This window comes from Nerophis ophidion, linkage group LG29 (assembly GCF_033978795.1).
Source record: "Nerophis ophidion isolate RoL-2023_Sa linkage group LG29, RoL_Noph_v1.0, whole genome shotgun sequence".
In the NCBI taxonomy this organism is placed as follows: Eukaryota; Metazoa; Chordata; class Actinopteri; order Syngnathiformes; family Syngnathidae; genus Nerophis; species Nerophis ophidion.
In genome coordinates, this window is record NC_084639.1 from 7,214,723 (window position 1) to 7,225,025 (window position 10,303).

The following is a 10,303-nucleotide window of genomic DNA, read 5'->3' on the forward strand; positions in this document are numbered from 1 at the left end:
CAAGAGAGTTCTAATGTTTTTAGAACAATTAGAGCAAATCATGCTAGTCAAAGATCCTTAAAGACTTACAGAAAATGCTAGTCAAAGATCCTCTAATAGCAGGAAATCACTGATGTTTTTAAAGACGTACAGCAAATGATGCTAGTCAAAGATCCTCTAATAGTAGGTGAGCTCTGATGTTTTTGAATACTTAAAGCAAATAATGCTAGTCAAAGATCCTGTAATAGCAGGAGAGCTCTGATGTTTTTAAATACTTGTTGCAAATCATGCTAGTCAAAGATCCTCTATAAAGCAAGATAGTTCAAATATTTTTAAAAGAATTAAAGCAAATCATGCTATCAAAGATCCTCTAAGACTTACAGAAAAAGCTAGTCAAAGATCCTCTAATACCAGGAAAGCACTGATATTTTTAAAGACATACAGCAAATCATGCTAGTCAAAGATCCTCTAATAGTAGGTGAGCTCTGATGTTTTTGAATACTTAAAGCAAATAATACTAGTCAAAGATCCTGTAATAGCAAGAGAGCTCTGATGTTTTTAAATACTTGTTGCAAATCATGCTAGTCAAAGATCCTCTATAAAGCAAGATTGTTCAAATATTTTTAAAAGAATTAAAGCAAATCATGCTAGTCAAAGATCCTCTAAGACTTACAGAAAAAGCTAGTCAAATATCCTCTAATAGCAGGAAAGCACTGATGTTTTTAAAGACGTACAGCAAATCATGCTAGTCAAAGATCCTCTATAAAGCAAGAGAGTTCTAATGTTTTTTAGAAGAATTAGAGCAAATCATGCTAGTCAAAGATCCTCAAAGACTTACAGAAAACTCTAGTCAAAGATCCTCTAATAGCAGGAAAGCACTGATGTTTTTAAAGACTTACAGCAAATCATGCTAGTCAAAGATCTTCAATGTGACAGGAGCATTTTGCTTTTGCATTTTTTGTTTTTATTGATGAAAAAAAAAAACAACAACAGTCAAAGATCCTTTATATGACAAAGCATGCTCTGCATTTAAAAAAAAGTTGATTGCAAAAAGGCTAATCAAAGATCCTCTATATGACAATACATCCTCTGCTATCTTTAATAAGTCAAAGATCCTCTATATTAGACTTTGACCAACTTTTAGCACCGGCTGCATAAAACCTTAAGGCTCCAAAGTTGATACGTTTCATGTTTTCCGAGAGTGGAGTGAAGGTCGGCATACAGAATTAAATATAGTCTGATGAAAAGTGAGCAGAAAAAAAAAGAGACTTGGTCAGCTCCGGTTTGGCTCTCAGTGGACGCGTGTTTGACTTTAAAGCGCGTTTCCACTCTGACATGACTTTCCTCGCCTCGGTCCACAGCGGGAGTCCCCACCCCCCCCCCTCGGTCACTTTTAATTAAGGTACAGGAGACCAGCGGCACAGTGCACACAAAAGGACAACCTTGTCTCGTTTCCTGCACAATGGGACACAACTTTAGGTACCCTTGCACGACCTAATGAGAACCAATATGGATTTAAATGTTGCCATGGGGGCCGAATTTTACATATGCACTCATATCCCATATGATCACACTAGTGGACCGCTCGGAAATACTGGATTGGACATTTACTAATAAAGCAGTCAAACAGAACTGTCTTTTTTTTAATATTTATCTAAATGTCTCAAGGACAAGCGGTAGAAAATGTAGGGATGGATGGATGGCTCAAGCCGTTCAAAACAAAGGCAGAGGTCACATTCGTAACAAAATGAGCAGCGAGAAGGGAAAAGAGATACTTTCAGTGAGTCAATGCGGACAAGGTCACACACAGGCCAGAGTGCACTATTGCAATTTACACAAAAGTACATAAATGTTTTCCAACACCATACTTTAATGCATTTATTAAAGTGAGGGATTTGACAAATCCCACACACATTTGTAATTGTTAATTTTTACATACCTTAATATGATGATAAATATGAGGGGTGGGACTGTTTGGGACCCTAACGATTCGATCCGATTAAGAGTCCTGGGGCGAGGATTCGATTCAGAATTGATTCTAAATTCAAACAGATTCTAGAAATGTATTATTTGGTATCATAGATAGACACGTTTTTGATACCAAGGGAACTTCACAATAAGTTCCTAATTTATTAAAATCATTATTCCCGATGTATTTATATAAATGTTGTTTCTTTAAATCATATATAAATAATTAAAATACAACTTTTGAAAAAACAAGTTTTGTGTTTTGTATTATCATTTCTTTTTTTAATACTCTGCAAAAGTTGTACATACAAAAGACAAAAAACCTAAGGTAGGGAAAAAAGCAGAAAGTGGCAAAAAAAATAAAAAAGGTTGAAATCGCTTAGAAAATAAAATAAAAAAACAAAGACTATCAAATAAACTAGAATTTGCAAATCGATATAAAAAAATATACACAAATATACATATACATGTATGTATATATATATATATATTTTATATATATATATATATATGTGTGTGTGTGTATGTATATATATATATATATATATTTTATATATATATATATATATATGTGTGTGTGTGCGTGTATGTATTTATATACATACATACATATGTATACATACATATACATACATATATATAGATATACATATATATAAACACACAATATATATGTATATATATATGTATATATATATATATATATATACATATATATATATATATATATATATATAAACACACAATATATATGTGTGTGTGTATATACACTGTCTATGTATGTATATATATATATATATATATATATATATATATATATATATATATATATATATATATATATATATATATATATATATATAGCTCAGTTGGTAGAGTGGCTGTGCCAGCAACTTGAGGATTCCAGGTTCGATCCCCGCTTCCGCCATCCTAATCACTGTCACTGTGTCCTTGAGCAAGACACTTTACCCACCTGCTCCCAGTGCCACCCACACTGGTTTAAATGTAACTTAGACATTGGGTTTCACTATGTAAAGCTCTTTGAGTCACTAGAGAAACAGCGCTATATAAATATAGTTCACTTCACTTCAGTAAAGGCCGAAAATAAATGGAAATGAGGCAGAAGTGGGGGAAAAATGGGCATCTAAATATCAGCTTTTATGGTGTTTTTCCTTACCTTGCAGAGGAAGCTGACGTTGAAACCAAAAGTCTGGGCGTTCCTGGAGCCGGCGTTCATGTAGTTGCCGACCAGCAGCACCAACTCCAGCAGCTTCCGGAAGCCCTCGCTCTTCTTCACCTCCTCGCAGGCGAACGTCACGTTCATGATGTCCGGGCGGATGTTGTTCACCTGCTCCTCGAAGGTCAGCTTGAACAGGATGCCGTTGAGACGCGGCCGCAGGAGCTTGACCGAACTCATCTGCGGGACAGACAACACTTGGACTTATACACTTATACAGCTGCATGAGCTGTACACTGACTACTCGAAGAAATATCCACCTTTTAATTTAATTGGTTTTAGAAACGGCCCGCAGGCCACAGCCACCTGCTGCTGTTTTGCACGCGCCCATTTTCCCACAGTACATTTTTGGGGTCCCACTTTCTTGTAACCCTTGTAAGCCGTGCCAGCAATCTGAGGGGTCCTGGTTCGATCCCCAGCTTCTACCAACCTAGTCACGTCCGTTGTGTCCTTGAGCAAGACACTTCACCCTTGCTCCTGATGGGTCGTGGTTAGGGCCTTGCACGGCAGATCCCGCCATCAGTGAGTGAATGTGTGAGTGAATGGGTGAGTGTGGAAATAGTGTCAAAGCGCTTTGGAGTACCTTGAAGGTAGAAAAGCGCTATACAGGTATAACCCATTTTTCATTTTGAAAAAAAATAAAAATAAAACAAACCAGGGGTGTCAATTTTTATATATGTATATATATATATATATATATAAATTTACATTATGCATGCGGGTAATAAACTTTGATTAATCGTGATTAATCCAAATGCTTTAAAATCATAAATAAAGGTGACGAGCAGATATTTGACTATTTGTTTATATCTCACAAAAATAGTTTTGCAATACAGTATATAATATTATAATTGGCATGAGTAGATCATATTACAGTTTAAAATATGCATTTTTTTTTCTGTCAAAATTGAAAAAAAAAATTGATGCATTTAGTAAATAATAAAAATAGAAATAATTATTTTATTGAAACCCATTTTTTCCAGACTTTCGCGGGCCACATAGAAGGATGTGGCGGGACCCCGGGCCTTGAGTTTGAGGATTTGCAACCCCCCCAAAAATGTAACAAACAAAAAAAATTGCAACCACAACTTTTTTGGGGAAAATACATGTTTTAAAATTTTAAATATTTGTACTTTTATTTGCAAATATTTCTGCTTGCAAATATATATATATATATATATATATATATATATATATATATATATATATATATATATGTATGTATATAATACACACACAAACACTGGTCTGTGTTTATTCCTGGCCTATTTCATCTGGAGGGATTCACAGGTTTCCCTGCTCTTCAGGGCAGATCCCCTGAAGAGCAGTGAAAACTGCAAAACAGGCTTGTACGGATAAAATAGCTTCTGTGTTTTTTCCAGACATAACATACATTCCGCTCTACCGCGGTATTGAGCACTGTAACGGATAAACCACAGAAACATTGACAAATATATATATATATATATATATATATATATGTTTGTGTGTGTATGTATGTATGTATGTATATATATATATATACATACATATACATAAATATATATATATATATATATATATATATATATATATATATATATATATATACACACGCACATCTATATATATGTGTGTATATATATATATATAATTTATTTTTATTTTATTTTTTAAATGTATTTATTTATTTTTTCCACAAAAAGACACCAATTTCTCCAATACTTCTGAGATTACGGGTAAACCCCCAAAGCTGAGTCGGTCCAGGCTGGTCGCCCCTGCTTTAGAAGGTCTGAAATATTTACACCTTTTCAAGCAGTTCTTATTTTGTTACTTTTTTCTTTGTCAAATATCCGTTTTCTTGCTGGACAGAAATGTGCGGCATCGCCTTCCGGAACCATCTACGACGTTCCCGTCGGCACGCTTTGTCAACAAGTCGACGTTCGCAGGTATCGGAAAAAAAAACTCGGGACTCGGCAGCAACTTTCCCACTCCAGGAAAAACCGTTTCATTGCTTCTCTCTTCTTTTTCTCGCCTGAGCTGATTTGTATACAATACACTTTAACGTCTCTTATTTCCCCTGAGAGCTAAATAGCAGGGAAGTGAGGGGCTGCCTTTCATCAGGTTTATGATCACTGCACGGCCGGGATCATTTGGGAAGATGCTGCACCCCCCCCACCCCCCCCCCCCCATGCTCCGCTTCATTACACCCGACTAAAAGACAGAGGCCAACAACTTTTACTGAGTTCGGAGGGGTACATTAAGGGGATGGCAGCACACCTTTGAAACCCTCGGCTCGGGATTCTTTATTAAAACTGCCTAATGTGACGATATTTTTAGTTTGGGGAAAGTTTGACATTAAAGTTGGCCGAAGAACTGAACAACTTTTTTACAAGACACTACACCTGCTAGTGGGGTGCACTTTTAAACTACTTAATACCTGTGTTATCCTTTCCATCCTTACCCTTTCCATCCTTTGAAACTGAGCTACGGATCAATAAAGTTTGTCTAAGTCAAAGAGTCATTCCATAATTACCGCGGGTAACTGGAACCAATTTCCTTCTGCAAAGTCAAATTATTATTAATAAATCTAATATTTTTATAGCTAGATTATTTAAAAAAAAGGGGAGGAGTATATTTACAGCTAGATTCACCAAGTCAAGTATGATGTGGTGACTTGTCCAGGGTGTACCCCGCCTTCCGCCCGATTTTAGCTGAGATAGGCGCCAGCGCCCCCCGCGACCCCAAAAGGGAATAAGCGGCAGAAAATGGATATATATATATATATATATATATATATATATATATATATATATATATATATATATATATAATTGGTCCTAGTGTGTGAATGTGAGTGTGAATGTTGTCTGTCTATCTGTGCTGGCCCTGCGACGAGGTGGCGACTTGTCCAGGGTGTACCCTGCCTTCCGCCCGATTGTAGCTGAGATAGGCGCCAGCGCCCCCCGCGACCCCGACAGGGAATAAGCGGTAGAAAATGGATGGATGGAAATACTTGAATTTCAGTGTTCATTTAATTACACATTTACACACACATAACATTTATCTACCCATTGTTGAGTTAAGGGTTGAATTGTCCATCCTTGTTTTTCTAACCATATGCATGTACAGTAGATGGCAGTATTGTCCTGTTTAAGAGTGTCACAACATTGCTGTTTACGGCAGACAAACTGGAAAATGGACTGCTGTTGTTGTGTTTTGTTTAACCGCGCTGGGAGGACCTTAATGAAACTGCCTAACAATAAAACCACATAAGAAACTAAGAACTCGCCCTCAATCATTCTACAGTTATAACGTCATTGGGCAGACACGCTCTTTAAACTGTGGAAAAGCGGACGTGAAAACAGGCTGTCGACACGTCACTCAGGTCCGCATGGAGCTGGAGGGTGCGTGGCCTCCAGCTCCGCCTGAATTTCCGGATATTTTCGGGAGAAAATTTGTCCCGGGAGGTTTTCGGGAGAGGCGCTGAATTTTGGCAGTCTCCCGGAAAATCCGGGAGGGTTGGCTTGGCAAGCATGAGATATATATATATATATATATATACACATATATATATATACACATATATATATATATATATATATATATATATATATATATATATATATATATATATATATATATATATATATATATATATATATATATATGAAGTGGTTTTGTTTAAAATAAAATAAAAATAATTTTAAAAATCTACATAAATCTAACATATGTTGCTCCGAAACCTGTATGTATCTTTCAGCATTAATGGTGCCTTCAAAGATGTGAAAGTCATCCATTCCTTGGGAACTAATACACCCCCATACTGTCACTGACGACTGGCTTTTGAACATTGCACCCATAACAATCCGGATGGCTCTCTTCTTCTTTAATCTGGAGGACACGACGTCTACAGTTTCCAAAAACAAATTGAAATGTGAACACTTTTACACTTTGCATCAGTCCATCTTAGATGAGCATGGACCCAGCGAAGCCGGCAGCGTTTCTGGATGTTGTTGATAAATGGTGATCGCTTTGCATAGTAAAGTTTTAACTTCCAATTACAGATGTAGCGACCAACTGTAGTTACTGACAGTGGTCTTATGAAGTGTTCTTGAGCCCATGTGGTGATATCCTTTACACACTGATGTCGATTTTTGATGAAGTACCGCTTGGGGGCTCGAAGGTCCGTAATATCATCGCTTACGTGCAGTGATTTCTCCAGATTCTCTGAACCTTTTGATATTACAGACCACATAGATGGTGAAATCCCTAAACTCCTTGCAATATCTCGTTAAGAAATGTTGTTCTTAAACTGTTTGACAGTTTACTCACGCATTTGTTCACAAAGTGGTGACCCTCGCCCTATCCTTGTTTGTGAATAACCGAACATTTCACGGAAGCTACTTTTATACCCATTCATGGCACCCAACTGTTTACAATTAGCCTGTTCACCTGTGGGACGTTCAAAATAAGTTTTTGATGAGCATCCCTCAACTTTTCTCAGTCTTTTTTGCCACTTCTGCCAGCTTTTTTTAAACATGTTGCAGCCATCAAATTCCAAATGAGATAATATATGCAAAAAATAACAAAGTTTACCAGTTTGAATGTGTAGTATCTTGCCTTTGCAGTCTATTCAATTGAATATAGGTTGAAAAGGAGTTGCAAATCATTGTATTCTGTTTTTATTTACCATTTACACATCGTGCCAATTTCACTGGTTTTGGGGTTTGTATATTATTTTACATACTGTTACTGTACCATTACAAAAATAAAATCACATTTTAGGACTAATCAATTATAAATCAATTAAAGGCCTGATCAAACCCACTACTACCGACCACGCAGTCTGATAGTTTATATATCAATGATGAAATATTAACATTGCAACACATGCCAATACGGCCTTTTTAGTTTACTAAATTGCAATTTTAAATTTCGCGCCGAAGTATCCTGCTAAAAACGTTGCGGTATGATGACGCGTGCGTGTGACATCACGGATAGTAGCGGACATTTTGTTCCAGCCCCCATCCCAGCTCTAAGTCGTCTGCTTTAATCGCATAATTACACAGTATTCTGGGCATCTATGTTGCTGAATCTTTTGCAATTTGTTCAATTAATAATGGAGACGTCAAAGAAGAAAGCTGTAGGTGGGAAGCGGTGGATTGCAGCTGCCTTTGGAAACACAAACACAGCCGGTGTTTCCTTGTTTAAATTCCTGAAAGATGACGGTGAAGCTTCACTATGGAACAGAGGGGTCAAGCGAACACGGTTCCCTACCACATGTCATCCGGCAGGTTTCGGTGAGAACATTGTGGTAATTTGGCTGTTACCGTAGACATGAGCTGAGAGCTTGAATCGTTCCTTGTGCACCTGTTAAAGAGGCAGCTGCGGACTCTCTTTCCTCCTCCGACCGGCCGCCCCCGAACGTGGGATACTTCCACCGTGGAGGAGGGGGAAAAAAAAAATCTCAGCCCGGCCCCAACGGCTGCCTTCGCTTCGCCTCGTCGAGAAACATGGCTTCCCTCAGACACACTGGCGTTCACCACACCCGTGGCCACACCACTCAAAACTTTCAGGTACGACCATATAATCTCACTAAAGCACTAGTAACAGGATAAGCAGATAAGGTATTTTCCAGAAATATCCTAATAAATGTGTCTAATAACATCCGAATCGCTCCCACTGCCCTCGTCTTTTTTTTTGCTAGTCCTTCACTCTCACTTTCCTCATCCTCAAATCTTTCATATTCGCTCAAATTAATGGGGAAATCGTCGCTTTCTCGGTCCGAATCGCTATAGCTGCTGGTGGCCATGATGGTAAACAATATTCAGATGTGAGTTGCTCCACAACCCGTGACGTCACGCGCACATCGTCTGATACTTCCGGTGCAGGCAAGGCTTTTTAATGAGCGAGCAAAAGTTGTGAACTTTATCGTCGATGTTCTCTACTAAATCCTTTCAGCAAAAATCTTGCAATATCGCGAAATGATCAAGTATGACACGTAGAATGGAAATAAGAAAATCTCATTTCAGTAGGCCTTTAACTCTTCATTTATTTAGAAATATATAAAAACACTTAATACAGTGATTAAAAAAAAAAAAAAAAATCAATCAAAGTTTACTTATATAGTCCTAAATCACAAGTGTCTCAAAGGGCTGAAAAAAAAAAAAAAAAACAGTTTGAAATTCAAGGGACTCATTGGAAAAAAAAAATTTACTCACCATAATCCCAAACTGCTCCGACTCCACCAGCTCCTCATATTCACTCTTAAGTTCAGCTAGTGATGACAGCTCGTTCTGCTCCGGCAGGTTCTTTATCAGGTTCTGCACACACACACACACACACACACACACACACACACACACTGGTTCAAATCGAGCGACTCTTCATGCAAATCTCATTCTGGGTCCATGTCATCTTAAAGACAAGTGTGCACTAAATCAACTTAAGCTTGCTCCACTAAGCTGGTACATTTTGCAGAAATGCCATGTGTTGGTAAACAATCATCCGCTCGTGACCTGCCTCGACGGGTCTGGAGGCAGCGAGCGCGCTTATAATCGGCGATGCAGGCACCGCCGAGTGGCCGAGTTCACTTTCGGGGCGAAAAAAAAAAACGCAATTATGTTTTGATTGCTGAAGGCAGTTAAAAAAGATGTCGGTGAGGAGAGTAGTGATGGAGAGGTTGTGGGGAAAAAAGGCGACCAATTTAAAATTTTTTTTTTTTTTTTTATGTAGATGTTAATCACTTGCGTGCAGGCCAGCAAAGTTAGCAGGACTGAGGAGGTTTCTGCCAAAAATATAAATTGAGTGAGCGCGGACACAATGGAAGCATTATGACTTGGACTTGCCTTTTTTTTTGCAGAGTGAAACGTCCTCTGTGGCGCACATGTTGACTTTTTAAAAAGTTCTAATTCCGGGGTCGCAGCCCCGCGGTTCTTTCAAAAATGTGCGACGATTAAAAAAAAAGATGAGGGGGGGGGGGATGTTTTAATATGTTTTCTGTAGGAGGACAGAGACGACAAAAACCTTCCTAATTGTTAGAAACCCCACTGTTTATATTAAACATGCTTCATTGAGGAGAGTATTTGGTCCTTGAAGGCACCCGAGTTTGTCGACACTTACGACTTTCTCCAACGT

General features: G+C 37.9%; 1 protein-coding gene across 4 annotated transcripts in view; it reads right to left on the bottom strand.

The window, feature by feature from the left end:
• diaph2 (diaphanous-related formin 2) overlaps window positions 1-10,303 on the bottom strand; it is a 1,158,885-nt gene that overhangs the window by 448,825 nt on the left and 699,757 nt on the right. For all 4 annotated transcript variants that reach the window (XM_061891998.1, XM_061891999.1, XM_061891997.1 and 1 more), the window contains 2 exons: window positions 9,388-9,489; window positions 3,125-3,364 (listed from right to left, as the gene is read on the bottom strand). In XM_061891998.1, coding sequence (XP_061747982.1) covers window positions 3,125-3,364; window positions 9,388-9,489 — 342 coding nt within the window. The remainder of the gene's footprint in view (window positions 1-3,124; window positions 3,365-9,387; window positions 9,490-10,303) is intronic.